The sequence below is a fragment of the Zootoca vivipara genome, chromosome 7 (genome assembly GCF_965207765.1).
Source record: "Zootoca vivipara chromosome 7, rZooViv2.hap1.1, whole genome shotgun sequence".
Classification (NCBI taxonomy): domain Eukaryota; kingdom Metazoa; phylum Chordata; class Lepidosauria; order Squamata; family Lacertidae; genus Zootoca; species Zootoca vivipara.
The window spans coordinates 88009963-88033434 of NC_142590.1; the positions used below are offsets into that span (position 1 = coordinate 88009963).

General features: G+C 45.1%; 1 protein-coding gene across 1 annotated transcript in view; it reads left to right on the forward strand.

Annotated features, from left to right (window-relative positions):
* LOC118089417 (DEP domain-containing mTOR-interacting protein) overlaps nucleotides 1-10010 on the forward strand; it is a 29871-nt gene extending 19861 nt beyond the window's left edge. The window contains exons 4-9 of the mRNA XM_060277523.2: nucleotides 80-258; nucleotides 1872-2057; nucleotides 2248-2388; nucleotides 4937-5007; nucleotides 7844-7948; nucleotides 9301-10010. Of these exons, the coding sequence (XP_060133506.2) occupies nucleotides 80-258; nucleotides 1872-2057; nucleotides 2248-2388; nucleotides 4937-5007; nucleotides 7844-7948; nucleotides 9301-9426 (808 nt within the window). The 3' untranslated portion in view covers nucleotides 9427-10010. The remainder of the gene's footprint in view (nucleotides 1-79; nucleotides 259-1871; nucleotides 2058-2247; nucleotides 2389-4936; nucleotides 5008-7843; nucleotides 7949-9300) is intronic.
* The last annotated feature ends 13462 nt before the right edge of the window (nucleotides 10011-23472 follow it).

The window sequence follows — 23472 nt, forward strand, 5'->3', positions numbered from 1 at the left end:
AGCAAGCGTTAAAATGGCAATGGCTGCAAATGTTGATCTGCTCACCTTGTTCCTTTGCCACCTGCTTCCTTGATCCTAGGCTGATCAGCATAGAGGACTCGATCCTGAAAGTCAGAGAGGAGAACTCGGTGAAGTACCAAAGGACTTTTCTGGCGTGTGAAATGATCGACTGGTTGGTCCAGGAAGGAGAGGCAGCAAACCGGAAAGAGGCTGTGGAGCTTTGCCAAGTCCTCCTTGAACATGGGATTATCCAGCATGGTATGAAGAAGGAGATTGCAGAAAAGGGAGGGCATTGGGTTGTTACCTGCTGGGCAGGTTAGGGGCAAAGGATATGCCTAGGATAGCCGGAAGCACCGAAGAGCAGTGCGGTGTAATGGCTAGAGCATATCGCCTAGAAGCTGGCACTCTCTAACTTGGCCAAAGCAGCACACATGGTGGGATACACCCAGGGAATGATCTCCAGCCTCCTCTTGTTCTAAATCAGGAATACAAAGCAGGATGTTGTTGCCAGATTGAGCTTCCTCCCCTATACGTTGAACGTATCAGTGGCGACTGGAGGCTGTGAGAGATGGAAGGAAGGAATAAGAAGTTGGGTGGAAAGACTGGAAGAGCAGAAGCTGTCAGATGAGGAAGAGTTGGGAGGGGAAAGGGGGGAGGGGAACTAACCTGGCTCTTGGGTAGAAACTGGAAGACAGCATGGCCAACAGGAACCAAAGACTAGAGAAGGGGCAGCACGCAAAAGAGTGTAGCTAAGAAAAAGAAGGAACATTCAGCGGTGTTATTTTCCATTCTTCGTTAAGTTCCAGCCTTCTTTTTTAAAAAAAGTACATTTTTGTTCTAAAGGAGCTTTGCAAGCACATAAAAGCACAAAGTTAGAATTGATTTTTTTAAAAAGTACAATTAGGAACTTCTTCTTTGGCAATCCCTCATAGCCGAGTATGATTGTCTTCCATGATCACAGTTTTAACACTGAGTCCATAGGTGACTGTGGAGGCCAATTCTGGATCCACACGTCCTGCCACGGTGGGGACATAGGTTTCTGGGTGGGAGCTGATCACGCTGAGGTTTTGCCAAATGTGCCTTCCTCTTAGCGCGTTTCTCCCTTTTGTCCTGAGTTTGAGTGTCCATGGCACCTTTAGTAAAGGCTGTTCTCCATTTGGAGCGCTCGCAGGCCAGTGTTTCCCAGTTGTCGGTGTTTATACTACATTTTTTAAAGATTTGCATTGAGAGAGTCTTTGAACCTCTTTTGTTGACCACCAGAATTACACTTTCCATTTTTAAATTCAGAATAGAGTAGTTGCTTTGGAAGATGATAATCAGGCATCCGAACAACCGGTCCAACGACGTTGATGTTGAAGAATCATTTCTTTGACAATTGGGAACTAAGAGCAAATTAAAGCAGCATCAAACATGGTCTGGGGAAATTAGGGGTCCTCTTTATACCAAATAGATGACAAAGTCAGCACCAAGCAAACCATTGTGAGGAGAAAATTCTGTTATGACGGTGCCACCACCTAGAAGCCCATGTCTCTCTTACACATACACACCTCACCGCAGATGGTTGAGGCACCTGACAGAGATGCTGTGAACATAAACTTCTGGGCATGCCGATGTAGAGGCAGGCATTCCATCTGGATATCCTGAACACGGAATGTAAACACAAGTGCTTCAGATTGTCCCCAAACATGAACCAGGAGCTATTGCAGTCTCTGTGTGTGCGTGTGTGTGAGAGAGAGCGCTGAGAACAATTGTCACCAACCCCCAGGTTGCTGATGGAAGACTGCTGAATCCTATCTTGGCTCACATTCTTGGGGGGTGGGAAGAACCGCAGCCCTCAATCTGCTCCCCACCACCCTCCATTTTTTCCTCAGTGGCTGGCCGGCACCACTTCTATGACGGCAACCTCCTCTATCAGTTCCGCATCAATTTCCGCCGGAGGAGACGTCTTGCGGAGCTGCTCAGCGAGAACTCCTCCAGGGCCCTTTCGGACAGCCCCGACAGCCCCTTCTGCCTCCGCAAGCTCAACCCTGAGCAGAACAGCGGCAGCTTCTTGTCTGGTTGGTAACTGTGGGTGATGGCGGCACTTGTGGGGAGCACTCCGGGTACTGTCATGGGGGCCTAGGCCAGCCTGCTGCTGCTGGGTCTGGGACAGTATGGTTTGTAGCAGCGGAGGCTGGTCTATTAGCACCAGCGGGGCACTGCCACACCAACCTCAGCCAGCTCCCAACTTCCCTTTGTCTCTTTCAGTTCAGCCTAATAAAGAAATCAAAACCGTCTCAGCGGTTCGAAGGAGCAGCGTCACCTCACTGGCTGGGGGATCCAACCCCTACTTCAATCTCTCCCCGAGTTTGGGGTTCCTGCCAGCTGTGGAATGCAACCCCAAATCTGGTGAGGAAATAATAATAATATATGAGTATATTTGATGTATTTTAATGTTTGTTGGAAGCCGCCCAGAGTGGCAGGGGAAGCCCAGCCAGATGGGCAGGGTATAAATAATAAATTATTATTATTATATACTACTACTACTACTACTACTAATAATAATAATATATTTTTATGCCACCCATCTGACTGGGTTGCTCCAGCCACTCTGGGCAGCTTCCAACAAAATATTAAAACACAGACACAAAATGAACTCTTTAGGTGCATTGGGAGATCTAAACAGAGGTGGATCCAAACCACAGAGGGTCATCGTCAGGGCCATCTTTACCCCGGGGGTGCAAGGCACCCGGGCGCCGAATTCTGGGGGGCGCCAGCCAGCGCAACCTTTTGCAGACTTCCCTTTCCAGCAGGACAGCCCCGGCGTGGCGTAACGCAGGCACCTGACGCCGGCGCCCCACTTGGCCGGCAGGGTGGCCCGGGTTCCAGATGCGCTCTCCCTCCCTCCTTTTGCCGCCAGCCAACACCAACACAGCAACAGGCCACCGCTGCCACCGCTTCCTACTCGCAAGCAAGCAAGGTAGCATGGGCAATGAGAGGAGGCAGCCGCCACTGGCGAGGGCTGTCAGGGAGCGCCTGAGTTAGGCAGGGAGTAAGGGCGACTGCGGCATCCTCCTTGAGGGCTCCCCTCTGACTGCGGCAGCGCTTGATCTCCGAGATTCCCTACAGCCGCTCCTGCTTTCCTGGAGATCTAGCTCTAAGATCCTCCTCCTCCTCCTCCTCCTCCTGCTTGCTTGCTAACTTGCTAGCTAGCTGGTGGGCTGCTCCCTCCCAGCTCGAGCTCCCCCTGCTGCTGTGTGCGAGGCACTGGCTGAACTACACTGACACAGTGTGTGTCAGTGGGCTGCTGATGCTCCACACCAGGCATCTCCAAACTTCGGCCCTCCAGATGTTTTGGACTACAATTCCCATCCATAGCTGCCAAGTACCCCGTTTTCCCGGGAAACCCCCATTTTTACTTACCTTTTCCTGGTGGTCCCCCGTATCACTTCGTCTCCCGTTTTTCTCCGTTATTTTCTCCTGCCGGCGGCCATTTTTCCCCTCTGATTTGCCCTTCTATGGGCACCAAAAATGGCAAAATCTATTGGTGCCCATAGATGGGCAGAGCAACACCGGAAGTTGCATCGACGCACTTCCTGACATGCGTAGAAGTGACTTTTGAAGCCGGTGACAGCCATTTTTGGTGCCCATAGAAGGGCAAAACGACACCGGAAGTTACGTCGACGCAACTTCCGGTGTCACACGGCTGCCGGTCCCGGATTCTGTAGTCCGGGACTTGGAAGGTAAGTTCCCATCATCCCTGACCACTGGTCCTGTTAGCTAGGGGTCATGGGAGTTGTAGGCCAAAACATCTGGAGGGCCGCAGTTTGGGGGTGCCTGCTCCACACAACCCCCCACCGGCAGGCGAGCAAAGGAAAAAAAGGCAAATAAGTAGGAGGGTGAAGAAATCATCAACAATAACAACAACAGCAAATGCAAATGCAAGCTGCCCTCGAGGCACATTTGGGGATTGCCTTGACTGCTACTCGTCGCCTGGTCCGATCCCTCAGCCCGTGGGCTCCTTCCTCCTCACTGCTTCTCCTTTGGAGCTGTCTGGGTAGCAGGACTAAATTGGGGGGGGGCACTGTGCAGATCTTTGCACCTCGGTGCTGCATATGCTAAAGACGGCCCTGGTCATTGTGATGCCACAGAGCCTAACTGTAGAATATTGCACATAATCCTAAGAATTTGAGGGTTCAATTCCAAGCAAAGATTCTTCGGATGGGGGGGGGGTCTTAAATGTGCAACCTAGGGTTGCCATATCTTGAGCAACAAAAAGGAAGACAGCCAGAGCTGCTGCCAGCCCAAGCGGGGGAAAGATGCATGCAGGGTTGCCGCTGCTGAAAAAAACAACCCAACAAGAACAACGGACCCCCAAAAACCCAGACATTGCCTTTAAAATGTAAAAATCTGCCCGGATTGGCATGCTGGCCCCCTAAAAGAGGACATGTCCAGGTTTTCCCGGATGTATGGCAACCCTAGCAAACACCCACACACCTATCCCTTTTTCCATTTTGTTGTTTTTCCTTATCTGCTCCTCCACGTGACAAGAGAGCCCTCTCTATCATGCCAAGCCCACCACACTGACCAGTTAGTGAGCAGAGACAAGCCCGCAAGCGCCACACCTTTGTTCCTCTTCCAAGAGCATTTTGCATTGCATTTGATTTTTCAAAGCAAAACATTAGAGAGGCTGAAGATGGTCCTTGCTGAGATCTGTTTGTACTTCCACGAATTGTTTTTGAGTTTGACTCAGTTGTGCATTTCTCTGTGTGGGTGTCCACCCCCCCCACTGCGAACCACCTGCACACAGGAAAAAAACAAAAAACTCTGTCCTATCTGGTTAACATTCCTGGTTCACTTCCCCATTCACTTTGCTATGTTACTCTTTTTCTTTCGAACAATTGACCTTTAGGTGAGACCTGTCACTTTTCTTTTCTTTTCCTCCCCTCCATGCAAGTATTAAAGAGGCCTGTCACCAACGAGGAGCTTCTGACCCCTGGGGCACCGTACATCAAGAAAACACTGACGGTAAGCTTGTTACCTGGTCATCAGAATGTTACACTGGGATTATTGCTAAATCCTCCTTGTTACAGTACAGAGCCCTTTAACTGGGCAAGCCTAAAGTTGCACAATATGTTAGCATCCCTCCCACGAAATAGTGCAAGTCCCAAGGCGAAGCACCCTTAAATGATGCAACAAAGCAACCCTGGTGTGTTCGAGTTGGAACCAATGGGGCTTCTCTGGAGTAACTGGAGTGTGTGTGTCTCTGTGTGTAGAAAGGTCACACATCTAATTTGCCCCTGGGCTTTGATTATAACTTCCATGAATGAATGAATGAATGAATGAATGAATGAATGAATGAATGAATGAATCTTTATTTGCATCAGCCATCGCCCATGGCAATAAAACAACAATATGATATACAAAAAATAAAAATAAAAAGTCAATTATATAAAATACATCTTAGGGTTTTGAATCAATAGTCAAATAGTGGGTCTTATTCTAATTGCCCCAGCTTGCAACCTTTGCTGTTACCTGCTCATCGTGATCTGCCAAGAGAAAGGACACTGGCAGTGGCTGGGCGACCTGGAATGGACAATAAAAGAGGGGTGTTACAGGAGCGTCCTACACATGAGTAGGACCTTGGTAAAGACACATGCCCAACTGGCATGTTCCCTCCCTCCTGGTCGATCGTTCGGGAGCTTCAAAACCTTTCTTCTGCCCGAACATCATAGTGACTGATGCCAAGAAACATCAGCACACTCATGGATCTGCAGAGTGCTTGCAGTTTGCACTGTTTGCAGTGCGAACAGACCTCAGCAACAGAGCATTTTGGCTAATCTACTTTATTTACGTATAAACACACACGGAGCACTGCAACATGGCTCCCTCTTTCTCTAGCATCAGGCAGCAAAGAGAAAGGACAAAGGACAACAGCCCCACTTCACAGAACACAGTAACAGTAACAAACACCCTGTCTCCGTCACTTCCCACTCTGTGGAATGAAAAACATACACCATCATGTGATAAACAACAATCCCATGACTGCAGACACTGGGAATGAATCTTCAACAATAACCTCATTCCTCAAGTCTTTATAAAGAGTGCAAGCCAGAAGGGCATGCGCCACCGATTCGGTACTGCCATCTCCACAGAGACATAAACATTTTTCGTGTGGAATCTGTTGGAATCATCCCTCAAGTACAGCTGAGGGCAATACATTCAATCTTGTGAGCATAAAAGAGCGTCTATATTTTAGAATGGCTAGGTTATGCAGATAGGGTGCCAGAGAGTCGAAATGGGTAGGTGGAAAATAGTCAAACCATGGGCAACATTTCCTTATTGTGGCCAAGTTGTTCTTATAACTTCCATTGTTTTATCGTTTCCCCATTTTTGTTAGGGTTGCCATATTTCAAAAAGTGATGATCTGGCCACAATAGTGGTTGAGCTTTTGGGGGCAAAGTTGTTGCAAAATCTCCAAAGAAAAATGAAGATTTTAACCTATTTTTTAAGGAAAATAGCCTGCCCCCAAACCCCACAACACTTCTCATTTGGGCTGCCATATGCCCGGGTTTCCCTGGACATTTAGCCACTTTTCAAAAATTCCGCCCAGATGCCATTTTTGACATACGAATCCCAGCCTTGTCCTGGAAATTCCAGATGTATGGCAGCCCTACTTAATGTGCATTTCTGGGTTTGGTTGTTGAAGTACAGCAGCTGACCGCTCTGTTTTTAAAGCAAGGAGTCTGATGTAGGAAGAGAGTGTGCGGTTTTGGGGATATGATGCAGGGGGTGGGGGTGGGGTGGCGCATCTGCCGCTGCAGAAAGAAACTACTGTTTTGACTCCTTGCAGCTGCGTTAATTGGATTAAGTGGCATCAGAGTTTCCTTGCGTCACTCTGCAAAGGGGGCAAGATGGAGAGTGGAAAGGTCATGTGAAGCTGCCATATACACTGGGCCCAAGTTTGTGTAATGATCTGCTCGGTAGCAGATCTCCAGGGTCTTTCCCATCACCTCTGCTCCCTCATCTTTAGATGCCAGAGTTTCGACCCAGGACCTTTTACAGGCAAAACGTGTGCTCTATCACTGAGCCATCAGAATGTGGTGTTTGATTTTTTTTAATTTTCAAACTGGCTAGGAAGGACATCCTATTCTCTTCCTAGCATGCCATTTCTCCCCTTCTGAACTTGCCCTGTCCTTCAACTCCCCGAGTCTTCTGGGTACATCTTTTTGTTGTTTTCATGGTTAGTTTCCTCTCTTTCCTGTACCACCTCTTTGTTGCTGCTTTTTCATTTGCTTGTTTCAATCAGGCGAAGCCCTTTGAGAGATGGCATTTCTCTCCTCCCCCCTCCCCTCCAATACGCTTCTAATTTGAGCTTCCGTCCTTGGACACGTGCGCAAAGTCAGAGGAATTCAGAAAGCAGTTTAACGGGACGTTGAGTTCTGCCACATCAGACTAAAATGACTAGCTTGGTCTCTGTGTTCACTCAAGAGCAAGAACCAGGCAGTCTTGCCCATCTTTTATTTTTAATGCAATCGACCATTTCTGTTCACTTGTTTGAATCCATTGTACATACAACTTTAATTTAAACGTAACCAACTCGGTGCATAGCTCTGGACCTGCTGCTTTCATTTGTGTTTCTCCCCCAACAAACTGCCGAATGGCGGAGTTGTAAAAAGAAAAGAAAGAAGAATGTCACCTTTGCTTTTGCCCAAGGCTGAGCATTTTTGCAACACTGGGGTGTAAAAAGAAAGAAAGAAAGAAAGAAAGAAAGAAAGAAAGAAAGAAAGAAAGAAAGAAAGAAAGAAAGAAAGAAAGAAAGAAAGAAAGAACAATTGCAAATGCCGTTCCTCTTTCTTTGCAGATAGTGGGCGATGCAGTTGGCTGGGGATTTGTGGTCCGTGGAGGTCAGCCATGCCACATCCAGGCTGTGGATCCAGGAGGACCGGCTGCAGCTGCTGGCATGAAGGTACCAGTTTTATCTAGTCAAGCAGGTCCCTATACATCAGCCTGGGTAGCTCAGTTTTAGAGTGTGATGCTGTAACACCAAGGTTGCAGGTTTGATCCCCATCATAGCTGCCAAGTCTCCCGTTTTTCATGGGAAACCCCCCGGATTTTAATCCGTTTCCCACTGTACTCCCGAATGGAAAAAAAATCCCGGAAATCCCCCGGATTTCCTACCTGGAAGAGGCTCCATTTTGGGTGCTGGCGCTGCCCGATTTCCGGTGCCCAGACATGGGTAGCGCGGCACTGGAAGTCGCTTCTACGCATGTCCGCCCATGCCTGGGCACCGGAAATCGGGCAGAGCGGCACTGGAAGTTGCTTCTACGCATGTCCAGACATGTGTAGAAGCTACTTCCAGTGCCGCGCCGCTGCTGATACCACATTTTTCAGCGGGAGACTTGGCAGCTATGGTCCCCATATGAGACAGATGCATATTCCTGCATCGTAGGGGGTTGGATGAGATGATTCTCAGGGTCCCTTCCAACTCTACAATTCTGTGACTCTATAGGAAGCCCCTCAGCAGGAGCTGAATGCCACAGCGTGCTCCCCAGAAGCCAGTCTTCAGAGGCATGCAGCCACCAACCCCACAACCTCCCATTCTTTTGGCTGAAAGTTATTCTGAGAACTTTTGGACCAGCACTAGTCAGAATGGGGACTAAAAGCTGCCTGTATTTGAGATGGTTTGGCTGTTGTGCAAAGCTGGGGGGGAAGGAGCCTCATTGCAGCACCTGGAAGCTGATGGATGAGTTGTCGGCTGATTGTGGGGAAAGTAGCTGACCGAATTCGACAAGCAAATCCTCTCTGTCTACTCGAGCACGAAAGGCGATGAGTGCCACCTGAGAGCACTGAACCAAAAATATATGGGTTTTGAGCTGCTCCTTAAGGATCAGCTCCTTTGGAATGAGGGGAGCTGATGGCTTTGCTGCTTCGAGGCTTTTTTTTTGGAGAAGGGAGGGAGAGGCTTAGACAAATGCAAACTTTGTGTGGTCTTTTTGGAACTAAGGAGCTTCTCAAAAGACTGCTTCTGTCAGGTTAGGTATGTGTATAAGATTTTGCATGCGCAAGACTTCTGATTTCACTTCTGACAGAGTTTGGTGGCTTCTCCGGATAAGTATGAAATCTCCCTGCTTTTTGTGATATTATTATTATTATTATTATTATTATTATTATTATTATTATTATTATTTTATTACCACCATACCCACCTGGCTTTTCACAGCTCTGGACACTCCCACAGGTGTTCCACCTGATTGAGATCCCCTAAAAATTCACTTTTAAGAAAAATGTAGTGTAACTTCTCCTTTCGCCTCCCTTTAGGTCTGCCAGTTTGTCTATTCTGTGAACGGGATGTATGTCTTACATCTGGACTATCAGACCATTAGCAGCCTCATCATGACCGGACCTCGAACTCTTGTGCTGGAGATTATGGAAGCCACTGAATGAGTGAAAAGGCCATATGTTGACTTCCTTTTCCACAAACCCTCAACTCCTTGCCTGAGGCCACCAATCCTATTTCACGAGCTGCAGATAAGACGATCGATCTAAGTGAATCCTCTAAACCCAGAAGGGGTTCAACGTTTCCTCTTATGCCAACTGACTAATAAGGAGGTGGAGCATATCTTAAGATGCCAAGGCAGTTTTTTGTGTTTTTTTTTTGAAGAACTGGGTTTTGAAAACCTGAGGAGTCTATTCACATGGAGAAAAGGAGAGTCGGGATCCTTTTTTAACAGAGTAATACCCAAAAGCTCATCCAAACCGCTTCTTAACGCCATACGAATGTTGCCAAAGCTCAGCAGCATCCTCCTGTTTCTCACAGTGCCTCTGCCTATCTTAGAGAAAAGAGCAATTTGCTCACTAGAACAGATAATAATAATAATAATAATAATAATAATAATAATTTATTTATACCCTGATCATCTGGCTGGGTTTCCCCAGCCACTCTGAGCGGCTCCCAATAGAATTTTAATAATAATTTTAAAAAGCGGTCAAACATTAAACATTTCCCTGTACAGGGCTGCCTTCAGATGTCTTCTAAAAGTCATATAGTTGTTTATTTCCTTGACACATGTTGGGGGGGAGGGCGTTCCACAGGATCAGCGTCACTACCGAGAAGGCCCTCTGCCTGGTTCCCTGTAACCCTGTAACTTCGCTTCTCGCAGGGAGGGAACCGCCAGAAGGCCCTCGGAGCTGGACCTCAGTGTCCAGGCAGAACGATTGGGGTGGAGACGCTCCTTCAGGTATACAGGGCTAAAGCCATTGAGGGCTTTAAAGGTCAGCATTCTTTCTTTATCTCTCCAGCACGGTATAATATCAGTCCAGTAATTAACAATCCTGACGCAGCAAAACACAGCAGCACACATTGTCTTATTTCTAACCTTGTTGTCAGCGTGTGAATTGCAGCCTGCTTCTTCCTCCCTTTATTTGCACCCCCAGCTGACATCAATCAAGCCTAGAGTGTCACTCCTAAACACTAAAGAAAATTCTGGAACCCTCTTTAAAGCTTCCAGGAACTTTTATCTGTTTCTTTAAGAATGTTTTCCTAACAACATCCATGCTGCCTGCCTCGGAAACATTTTTACAGTACTGCTGATGTGCAGGCATGTCCCCCTGCCTTTTCTCTACATATAAAGCTGACAGTGGCTTCTTCGGCCTTCCAAAAAAACATGAATTCTAGGGTGCTCTGTCTGCACACTTGATAGTGGTACCCCCCCTCTTCTTCTTCTGCACAAAAAACACCAGAGGTCTTACTCATTTGTTGTGTGTTGGGGTGTGTGGTCTAAACCACTGTGCTGCTTGGTCTTGCCAATCAGAAGGTTGGCAGTTTGAATCCACACAATGGAATGAGCTTCCATTGCTCTGTCCCAGCTCCTGCCAACCTAGCAGCTCGAAAGCACACCAGTGCAAGAAGATAAATAGGTACTGCTGCGGCGGGAAGGTAAACAGCGCTTCTGTGCGCTCTGGCACTCGTCACAGTGTTCCGTTGCGCCAGTAGCAGTTTAGTCATGCTGGCCACATGACCCGGAAAGCTGTCTGTGGACCATAGCTGCCAAGTACCCCGTTTTCCCCGGGAAACCCCGGTTTTTACTTCCCTTTTCCCGGTGGTCCCCCGTATCACTTTGTCTCCCATTTTTTTCTGTTATTTTCTCCTGCCGGCGGCCATTTTTTTCTTTCCGATTTGCCCTTCTATGGGCACCAAAAATGGCCGCCGCCAGCTTCAAAAGTCACATCTACGCATGTCCGGAAGTGCATAGACGCGACTTCCGGTGTCGGCGGCGACCATTTTTGGTGCCCATAGATGGGCGGAGCGACACTGGAAGTTGCGTCGACGCACTTCCTGACATGCATACAAGCGACTTTCGAAGCCGGTGGCGGCCATTTTTGGTGCCCATAGAAGGGCAAAGCAACACCGGAAGTTACGTCGACGCAACTTCCGGTGTCACACGGCTGCCGGTCCTGGATTCTACAGTCCGGGACTTGGAAGGTAAGCTGTGGACAAACGCCGGCTCCCTCGGCCTAAAAGTGAGCTGAGCGCTGCACCCCATAGTTGCCTTTGACTGGACTTAACCACCCAGGGGTCTTTTGACTTTTTACCTACAGATGTTTTTTTTTTTACATTTGTTCACAGTTTGCAAGAAATATTCTCGGTACAGTCGTACCTTGGATCTCAAACGCCTTGGCTCCCGAACAAATTGGCTCCCAAACGATCAAAACCTGGAAGTGAGTGTTCCAGTTTTTGAACGTTCTTTTGGAAGCCAAACGCCCGGCGGGGCTTCCGATTGGCTGTAGGAGCTTCCTGCAGCCAATCAGAAGCCGTGCTTTGGTTTCTGAACATTTTGGAAGTCGAACGGACTTCCAGAACGGATTCCGTTTGACTTCCAAGGTACAACTGTACTCGATTCACAATATTTTGTCATTGGCGAAATGTGCTTTCTTTCCCGGGTGTTTTGCGGTATATACAACCATATCAGCACTGTCTGGAATGTGGTTGTGGATGTCAAGCATACCACTTCTGTCGCGACTGTGACATCGATGAGGGTGAGCAACACACAGCTCTCTCATATGCACATGTGTGCATGCACACACACACACGGCTTATCTGTCCTGTTTTTGTGGCTGTCATTTAAACTTAAGAAAGGAAACATCAGCCTGGCCCAAACTGACTATGTGTGTCTATACCTCACAACTTTGGGTTGTACCCAATGCTAAGCTTGCAGAGTCCTGCCCCTCCGTCCCCTGTCACACCTTCAAAATATGCTCCAGAGGCAGCAGAGGAGCCTGTGCTCCCGAGGGGGGTGGGGTGCGGAGGGTACCCTCCCAGGCGCGGAATAGCCGCTTGGGTGCACAGAGTGGCATGCACACTCTGCAGCCAGGGGCGGAGCAAGCTGCTCACAGGAGCAGAGCGAGCTGCCGATGGTGGCCATTCGGTGCACCGCCCGCCCGCAACTGCCAAATGTCACCCCCCCTCAGCAAAGACACCCAGGGCAGTCTGCCCCCACCTTCCTCCGCCCCTGTCCAGAGGGTCCTCCAACCCTCAGCAGATTTTGAGGGCACATGGGGGGCAGTTGGCTGCAGGAGAGGAAGGGAAGGTTCTGTTATGCAAGTGGAAGTCTATTTCACAGTAGGAAAAACATTTGCAATGCAATAATTGCAATGCAATCATTGTCTAAAATGCATGATCAAAAAGTATGTTTTGGGTTGTGGTTTTTTAAAATCTTATTTAGAGGCTAAGTGTTCTTCCACCTAGAATGATAGAATCATAGAGTTGGTAGAGACCACAAGGGCCATCCAGTCCAACCCCCTGCCAAGCAGGAAACACCATCAAAGCATTCTTGACATATAGCTGTCAAGCCTCTGCTTAAAAACCTCCAAAGAAGGAGACTCCACCACACTTCTTGGCAGCAAATTCCACTGCCGAACAGCTCTTACTGTCAGGAAGTTCTTCCTAATGTTTAGGTGAAATCTTCTTTCTTGTAGTTTGAATCCATTGCTCCGTGTCCGCTTCTCTGGAGCAGCAGAAAACAACCTTTCACCCTCCTCTATATGACACCTGTGCCACTTTAGTGCAATAGTGTTGATGGGGAAAATGAATGTTCTGTTTGCAAGATTATTTGCCCCTGGAGTCGTGAGAGACTGGGATTAAACAAGGTACAGGCACGACTTGCACACTAGTTCAGCCCTTGGGGGGGGGGGGAGAAGCCTTTCAAAGACCCAGACCATCACAGCTCAGGGGAGAGATTAAGAACGTCAACACTGTAAGTGATATTTCCCTGGAGCATGTGTGATCTCAATGCAACTTGGCATGGAGGCTTACGATCCAGCTCCTCAATTGAGGTTTGAACACCACCTCAACCCATAATAGCTTTTAAAGGGTTTTGTGAAGAAGAAAACTATATTTTTTTTTTTGCTGAGGTGTCTCAAAAATTCTACTTTGCTCATTTTCATTTATTTATTTATTTGGGTTAATTCTCTAAGCGCTGTGTGTTCTCCCTGGGGGTTTGTTTTTTTGAAAGTAATTGTCAATCAGGGCAATGGTGATTTCCCTCACACTTCATTAGAGGGAATATAACTTTGTACAGTTGGTTCTGGAGTCATGGTAGGACCAAGGACTTATCCACATTTAGCAGCTGGGCCCTGGTATAGCTCAGTCGGTACAGCATGAGGCTCTTCATCTCAGGATTGTGGGTTCAAGCCCCATGTTGGGCAAAAGATTCCTGCATTGCAGAGGATTGGACTAGATGACCTTCCTGGTCCCTTCCAACTTTAAAATCTTCTATGACTTTTTGCCCTGCTCTTTCCAGGCACAGGTCCGAGCATTCAATTTTTTGCTACGGAGCTTTCCTCACAAAAACCTACTCTTCAGTGCTCAATCGGAGCAAATGCGAATTCAGGTTCTCCTGAATTGTTTGCTCCGATTGAGCTTTAAAGAGCAGGTTTCCGTGGGGAAAATTCCAGAGAAAAAAGGATGCTCAGACACGGAGCTTTAAAGAGCAGACTGTGCTTAGAAAGAGCGGTGGAATGGTTAGTGTGGAAAAGCCTTAACAGAAGAGTTTGGGATTTTAGGCCCTCTAGGTTAAAAAACAACAAATTTGTGATGCACATTAGATTAGTTTTCTTCATTTTCCTCCATTCTCTCTCTCTTTCTCCCCTCCCCCAGCTTCTTCCTCATGTCTTGCTCCTCAATGCCTCACTATGCCCAGATTCCCCACTGCCTTTAGGCAGGATTGCCTGCCACACCCTGATGAATAGGAAATTCCACTTGACACCACCGACTCAGAGCCTGTGACCCTTCCCTGCCTCTCAGAGTTCGAGGCCTGCTGAATTTTCATGAAGGGCCTTTTCAGGAACTTGAAAGGAGCGCTTGTTAAAAATTCATGCCCAAAGATCTTCTGCTGGGTAATGATCGAGCGTCATTTCCCGTTTTGAGCAGATGTTATAATAGCTGCACTAAGCAAAAGCGTTTGGGGTGGAGGCAAGGGGGGGGGGATTCTTAATGGCTCCTGGGAGGAAAATGCTAGTGCCTGGCCTGACTTGACTTGCAATCCCCAAGAAACAAGGCAGCTTGAAGATGGGCATAATTTAACAAGAGAAACTGCAGCTGCCCCCCTTGGGCAGAGAGCAAGCCCATCTTGTTCCCAGTTTCACCATTTCAATGATAGACTTGGCATGCCAACCAATTGGATCCAGGTCCGGAGACCAGTCTCACACCTCCGCCAAGCTTTGGAAAGCCTTCCTGCCTTTTGGTTTATCAAAGATCCCATGTCTTAGAACCATTCATATTTCCCATGTTAGCCCTCCATGGACAGAAAATTGATTTCTAAACAGTACATAATGATTTGGAGTGCTGATGGTTCTTGTTGACATCACTGGCACTAGCCAAGTGGCTCTGTGCAAAGCCAGCTTCTGCCTTAAGCTTTGCACAGCTTTTACGGAATCTGTGACAAAAGCATTAATTTTAAGAAAGGAGTGTTCAAGAGAACTCAGTAAAATCCTGCAGTGCAATTTAGAGTGAAAACTTGAAGCAGGGACCCCCCTTCTCACACACCCCCCCAGTTCTGGACCTTTCCTCCAACCTCATTTTCCTCCTCCTCTCTCTTTCTCCCCTCCCCCCAGCTTCTTCCTCATGTCTTGGGTTGGGCCTTTTCACCTGTTCCTGCAAGGTCTTAAAAGGCAATAGGAATGAGGCTGGAGAAAAGGTCCAGAACTGGGTGTGTGTGTGTGAGAGAGAGGGGGGGAGGGTACCTGCTTCAAGTTTTCACTCTAAATTGCACTGCAAGATTTTACTGAGTTCTCTTGCTCCTGTGGTGGCGCTGGACCCCAGTGAGGCTCTCTCATTTGATTAGGACCCCCAAGCTGCTAGCATGGATGTGAGGAAATGGGAACCCTTATTCACATATGGTGGAGATGCACCAGTTAACCGATTCTGGATTTGGATGCTTGAATTAGTCTCTGGTATAAGCAGAGTATGAGGGACCCAGGTGGCTCTGTGGGTTAAAACCACTGAGCCTAGGGCTTGCTGATCAGAAGGTCAGCGGTTCGAATCCCTGCAACGGGGTGAGCTCCTGTTGCTTGGTCCCAGCTCCTGCCAACCTAGCAGTTCGAAAGCACGTCAAAATGCAAGTAGATAAATAGGAACCGCTACAGCGGGAAGGTAAACGTCGTTTCTGTGTGCTGCTCTGGTTCGCCAGAAGTGGCTTTGTCATGCTAGCCACATGACCTGGAAACTATACGCCAGCTCCCTCGGCCAATAATGCGAGATGAGCGCGCAACCCCAGAGTCGGTCACGACTGGACCTAATGGTCAGGGGTCCCTTTACCTTTACCTTTACCTTTATAAGCAGCGGACTTTGGTCCCAGACGCCACATTGACATTGCTCTTTGACTGAACTTCTTGGTGCACAATGAAAAACTAGTGTTGCTATTGTTGTCAGTTGCTCAGATTGAGGTGGCCAGACAGTGGAAGGGGCAGACTAAAGAAAGGTGGGAAGTAGCTTTCAGAACATGTGACTCATCATAGTACAGTAATAAGAGATGTTGCTAAACATAAACCTGCCACTGTATGGTTGTTCTTCATCAGCTTTCTTAACAGAAATCACCACCCCCTATCAACCCCAAAGTAACCCACACCTTGCTAGGGAGAGGATACATCTTGGCAGCTAGTTATAGTGTTATAGAAATTAATAAATATAGGAATTTTGAATATTTGGGTTATGAAGGGGGAAATACAAGCTGCAGAGGAATTCCTGGGCTAGCCTAGGCAAAAATACCTGCTCCCACTAGGGCTATTAAGAAACAACACAGGGGCCTTTTGGATTTCACCTCAGCACCAAGGCTCAGGTGAGCAACATTGGAAGACCGGAGTCATGAGACGCTTACGTCTGGACTGCAAAATCACTGCACAGGTTGCCCATTTCACAAAGCCCACTTGGACCCCAAGTACTTTGAAGATTGCTTGATTCCTGCACCTCATTCACTGATGGGGAACTTCATGTGTTTCCCTATACCCTTGAGGTTCAACTGGCTTTCACTAGAGATCAAGCCCTTAGAGGAGCAGCTCTTGCCCTCTGGAACTCCGTGCCAGTAGAGATTCACAAGGAACCACCCCTCCCTTTCACAACCTTTTAAAAACTGGATTGTTTAGACAGGCCTTTGCAACATGAATTTTTAGCCAATAGTATTTATTGATGTTTTAGTGATGTTTTTACAATGGCTTTTTTTTTGCTTATTATATGTTATATACTGCCTTGATATATATTTTAAATGAAAGTGTTAGTAATGAATGTGCAAATAAGTAAATAAATAAGATTACCCCCCCCCCCCAAATCACAGGACTTTTGCTTTCCACTTTATGGGTCAATAAGCCAAGGATCCACAATGTGACTTCCATCAAGCCACAGCCAGCATGACCAGTGGTCACAGGGATAGTGGGACTTGTGGGGCAGCAACTTCTGGAAGACACCATGTTGGGTACCGCTGTTGTATAGCATCAGGATGCCCTCCAAAACATCTGGAGGATGCACACAGCTGCTAGGCAGAATGTAACCCCAACCACTGTCCCCCAACTGCTGCATCACCCATTGAAAGGCTTGCAATCTACCTAAGACTCATAGAATGGTACAGTTGGGAGTTACTTCAAGGTTTATGTAGTCCAAGCCCCTGCAATGCAATAGCAGCTAAAGTGCCTCCAGCAGGTGGCATGATGTTTTGCCTCTGAAGGTGGTTCAGAAACTTCGGCTGGTGCAGGATTGGGCAGCCAGGTTGCTTACCACGATTGGATGGTCTGAGCAGTGCCAGATTTACGTATAAGCTAAACAAGCTATAACTTAGGGCCCCACTCTCTTGTGGGCCCCCCAAAAAATTAAAGGAAAAAAGTGATGTACATTTCCAAAATATAAGATAAAAAAAGAAATAAAATAAAACCTACATACAGCAACAGTGTCTTGTGTTGTGTAGGCTCCTATGATGTGAGTCATGGGCCCTGCCTGTTAGCCTGCTCCCTAAAATATCCCTGGTTTGCTCATTTCTATATATAGGTTGCCTACATTCTGCATGGACCAGTTGCATGGAAACATGTGCAAATGGCTTTAGATACCTATTAGGTCCATAAATTACCATATAGCATATATTCAACACAAAAAACTGCGACATTTTGTTGTTGACAAAGGACAGCTGGACATATAAAGGGCCCCATTACCTTCAGTAGCTTAGGGCCTCATCAAACCTAAATCCGGCCCTGGGTCTGAGCATATGACGCTGATCCTGGGCCGGCTACACTGGCTGCCGATTAATTCCTTAAACCTTAAATGGCTCAGGGCCACAACAACTCAAGGACCACTTCTCATATGAACTGACCCAGACTCTGTGATCACCATCTGAGGCTCTTCTTTGTGCATCTCATCCACAAGAGGTCCAAAGTGAGGCAACACAAGAACAGGGCCTTTTCTGCAGTGCCTCCCTCTGTGTGGAATGCTCTCCCCAGGGAGGCTTGCCTGGCGCATTAATTACATATCTTTAGGCACCAGGCAAAAAACATTTCTCTTCAACCAGGTGTTTGGCTGATTAAACAATCTATGGCCTTTTAAATTTGTCTGTGGGAGGAGGATAATTGGTTTACTTTTGTTTCTTTTTTTGGGGGGGGTGTTCTTTTTGTGGTAAGCCGACCTGTGACCTTTGGATGAAATTTAATAAATATAATAATAATCATCACCATCCAACTTTCATTTAAAAACCTCCAAGGAAGGAGATTCCACCACCTTTTGAGGGAGTCCGTTCCACTGTCAGAAAGTTCTTCCTGATATTTAGTCAGAATCTCTCTTCTTGTAACTTGAATCCATTGGTTCAGATCTATCTGCAGACGGCAGTTTCCTTTCTAACTGGTGTTAGTTCAGGTCCTACCCTCTGGAGCAGGAGAAAGCAAGCTTGGTCCATTTTCCTTGTGACAGCCATTCAGATATTTGAAGATGGAGATCAAATTTTCTTGCTCTCTCTGTAGCTGCCCCTGCTAACATCTTCCATGATAGCATGCTCAAAGGATCTCCCATTTGCTCTCTAAAACAAATAAGACCTTGATTACTTGATTTTATAACAAATTCTGCATATCATATTTCCCACACCATACACCTCTCTGCCAAGAAAAGTGATGGTTATGAACCGTAGCAACTTTTTTTGTCATAAAATGTTCAAAGCAATCCACTCGGGGCTTGTTGGTGCTTGAGTTTGAGACGGATGTATGTCTACTCCAGACTGATCAAAATGATATTATTCTGGCCAACTTCGTTCTGCATTGAAGCATCCTCTACTCCTCGAAGCCCTAAGCAGTTTCTCCAATTGAAGTTAATTAAGCAATTGAAGTTAATTAGGTGGTTATTTCACGTTAAAGGAACAGGCTCTTGCAATCCAGTTTGGCTTGCCATTCATATTGAGAAATATGTCGTGATGATGAAGGGTGGAGAGGCGTCAGGAAGAGTGATGTGAATCCACAGATTGGGTGTGGGAGGGCACAACTGGCTAGGAATAACACCTATTGCTAACAAAGTCCCCAACAGGACCTTACGGGGTCAGGTCATTGGTCTATCGAGCTCAGTTGTATTGACTGATGGATGTCAAATCTGCCTTTGATGGATGTCCATCACAAACTGGCTGCTGGCGTGTGTGACATAAAACAAAATGGTTGCTGTGGGGGCCAAGGACACAGATAAGGAAAAGGTCCAGGGCCAGAAAACAGTATGGGCATCCTCCCCCCTACATCACCTTCCCCTTCAATGGGGGGAAAGGCACCAACAGCAGATATCACCACACTTCCTTTTCAGAATGGATGGGAGGGCATTCGGTGGAATGCGGATATGTTTGAATGGGCATGTTCAATGTAGGAACGGCTGAGACAGTGCAAATTGGAACTGAGCAGAAACAGCAAAGCACCTCTTGTACATTGTGTGAGCACCATAAGAGGTTCTGGTGAGTACACTGCCACCCTTGAGCCCCACACTGGCAACCTCTGCCACTGAGAGAACAGGATGCTGGACTCGGTGGACCATTGACTTGATCCACAGCAGGTTCTTCTTAAGCTCTCTGCACTAAATGAAATGGGAAGAGACAAAATCATAGGAAGCATTACCTGATGGACTGGGGCTGTCCTCCTTTTTGAGTTGTTGCTGGTACCCATCTCTCTTGGGAGACAATAGAAGAGTGCACCTTTGGGGATGAAGTCAACCCGTTGAAGAGTTACAGTGCCTGCTGTGACTGTAAAGTCCAATAAGGGAGAGAGATGTTTTGCTGCAGGCGGGACAAATGAAGGCGCCCGGTTGTGCTGAGGCAGGTGCACCAATGTGTTTCTTCTCTCTGCACACCTCCCATTTCAAACTTAATAATTTCAAACTTATTTCAAACTTAATAATAATAGTGGAGTTGACCCACTAGTTGTTTGGGATGCAGCAAAGGCGGTAATGCGGGGTTATTTTATTGCACAAGGGGCCAAAATTACAAAAGTCAGAGAACAAAACAAAGAAAAACTCTTGCTAGAGATAAAGAAAAAGCAAAACCTTCTATATAAAAAGTATAATAAAACGTTAGAACAAGAAGTTAAAATATTGAGAATGCAATTTGAAAATCTAATTGATCAAGAATTGGAACGACAATTGCAATATTGGAAATATAAAAACTTTGAATGGGCCAACAAACCTGGCAAATTATTAATTTGGCAAATAAAAAAAAGGAAAAATGAAAAAATAATAAATAGAATTAAATCAGAAGGAAATTATATATATAAAACCGAAGAAATTTTAAAAATCTTTCAAAAATATTATGAAATTTTATATCAAAAAGAAGAAAATTCCCCCCAACAAATTGACGATTTTCTAAAGAAATATAAATTACCAAAGATCTCAAAAGAAAAATTAAGCCAATTAAACAATGAAATAACAATCTTGGAAATAACAAATGCAATTAAAGATATGAAAAAAGGGAAAACCCCAGGCCCGGATGGGCTCCCAATAGAATTTTATAAGGAGCTACAAGAAGCATTATTAAATCCGTTAAAAGATTTAATGAATTTGATTCTCCAGAGAGGTAGTACACCTCAATCATGGAAAGAAGCTCAGATAACATTAATACCGAAGCCACAAGCAGATTTGGATATCCCAGGCAACTATAGACCAATTTCACTCCTAAATAGTGATTATAAAATTTTTACTAAAATAATAGTGAAAAGATTAAATAATATTCTTGAAGAAATTATTCATAAAGATCAGGTAGGGTTCATAAAGGGAAGATATGCTAAAGATAATATCAGAACAGTGGTAAATATCCTGGAATGTTTAGAGGACAGAAGAGATAAAAAAGCAGCCCTTCTTTCCATTGATGCGGAAAAAGCCTTCGATAGGGTATCATGGCTTTTTATGACAAAAACATTAGATAGTTTAAATTTAGGAAAGAAAATGGATAACGCAATCAAGGCAATATATAAAACGCAAGAAGCCAGAATATCTATAAATGGCAAATTAACAGACAAATTTAACATTATGAGGGGCACCAGACAGGGATGCCCCCTATCTCCAATTCTTTTTATAATTACTTTAGAAATTCTATTAAAAAATATAAGAGAAGAAGAGAAAATTAAAGGAATTGTAATTGGAAGGAAAAAATTTAAAGTAAAAGCGTTTGCCGATGATGTAATAGTAACTACTGAAGACCCTGTCGAGGGCATCCCCGCAGCAATGGAAAAGATAAGAGAATTTGGAGACCTAGCTGGCTTTAAAATAAATCTTGAAAAATCAAAACTCTTAGTGAAAAATTTGGAGGGGAAAGAAAAAATAGAACTTCAAGAAAAAACTGGACTAAAAATAGTAAAAAAAATAAAATACCTGGGAATTCAAACAACTGTAAAAGGAATCGACTTAATACAAGAAAATTATAAGGAGATTTGGAAAACAATCAAACAAAAGCTAGAGGTATGGAACAAGTTGAAATTGTCTATATTGGGGAGAATATCAGCAATTAAAATGTTTGTGACCTCAAAGATGAATTATTTGTTTCAAAATTTACCTATATTAGGGGATCAGAAAAAAATATTCAAAGATTGGAAAAAGGACATCGCTAAATTTGTTTGGAACGGAAAGAAACCTAGAGTAAGATACAAAATTATGATAGATTCTAGACAGAGAGGGGGGTATGGTCTACCAGATTTAGAAAGTTACCATGACGCGGCAGCGATATGGTGGATTAAAGAATGGATTCAACTTAAAGATACTGACCTATTAGACCTGGAGGGACAAGGGCTGGGATTCGGCTGGCATCATTATATGTTAAAGGAAAAAATAGTTAAAAGGAATACTTTCATGTATAACATCATTCGAAAATCGCTATACTTAACATGGCAGAAATATAGAAGATATTTCGAGCCCAATACACCCTGGTGGATTTCACCATTAGAGGTAGTTGCGGTGAGGAGAAGGAACATGGAATCAAATTGGCCGACATACAAAGAGTTATTAATTCAAAAAGACGGGAATTGGCAGATAAAAGAATATTCGGAAATAAGGGGATTATTAAACACTTGGCTAGAATATTTTCAAATAAATCAAAGGCTACAAATTGACAGAAAAATAGGATTTAATAAAGAACCATCCAAATTAGAAGAAATATTATTGGTGAATAAAGATAAATTTATATCAAATTTATATCAAATCATTTTAAAATGGAAAACAGAGGAGGAAATGACCAAAGATTATATGATAAAATGGAGCCAAGACATAGGACAACCAATAATAATGAAGGATTGGGAAAGTCTTTGGAAAAGAGATCTTTATTTCACACCAAATTACGATTTGAGAGAAAATATATTAAAGATGCAAAGCAGATGGTATATTACACCAATTAAAATGGCCAGATTCTACCCGGGGTCAAGCAACATCTGCTGGAAATGCAACCAAGAAGTAGGAACTAACATACATATGTGGTGGAATTGTAAGATAATCAGGGTGTATTGGGATTCGATTTATAAGGAATTAAAGAAAATGTTGAAGTACTCATTTAAGAAATGCCCGAAACTATTCCTTTTGGGGATGATGCCCAATGATATCAAACCCAGTGATAGATGCTGTGTCAGCTATGCGGTAGCCGCTGCGAGAATACTAATTGCAAAAAACTGGAAAACCACTAGCGCCCCCAGCAAAGAAGAATGGCAAGGAAAACTTCTTAACTATTATAATTTGGCGATAAAACACGATGAAATCAGTAGTAAAAAAAACAAAGAATCCAAAAGTAATTGGAAACCATTTCTAAATTATTTGCAAAAAAAGTTAGAAATTCCACAAATTTTTTTGGATATTTAAAGGGCTCTTTAATAAATAAAGCTAGCAAACAAGGATATAAAGAAAATTTAAATGAAATTATGTAACATCACAAAACCGTAAAGTAAGGTATGCAGAACAACCAAAAGGAATAGTGGGATGAGTTTAGAAACGGTTGTGAAGTCAACGGGTGGGTTAGGGGGGGGGAGGGATTTGAGGGGATATAATCGGGTGAGAACGGAATAAGAACAATGTAACTATTAGATGTATTACTCATTTTATGGTATTGACTGTATATAATAAAGTTTTCTATAATAATAAAAAAAAAAAAAAAAAAAAAAAAAAAAAAAAAAAAAAACATCAACTTCGTTGATCTGGTCATGTTGTGTGGATGCCTGATTATTATCTTCCAAAGCAACTACTCTACTCCTAACTTAAGAATGGAAAGTCAACAAAGAAGGTTTAAAGACTATCTCAAGGCAAATTTTTAAAAATGTAGTATAAACACCGACAACTGGGAAACAATGGCCTGCAAGCACTCCAACTGGAGAACAGCCTTTACCAAAGGCATCATGGGCTTTGAAGACACTCAAACTCAGGACGAAAGGGAGAAACGTGCTACGAAGAAGGCATGTCTGGCAGACCCTCACCGTGATGAACTCCCGCAGCCTATGTCCCCACTGTGGAAGGACATGCGGATCCAGAAT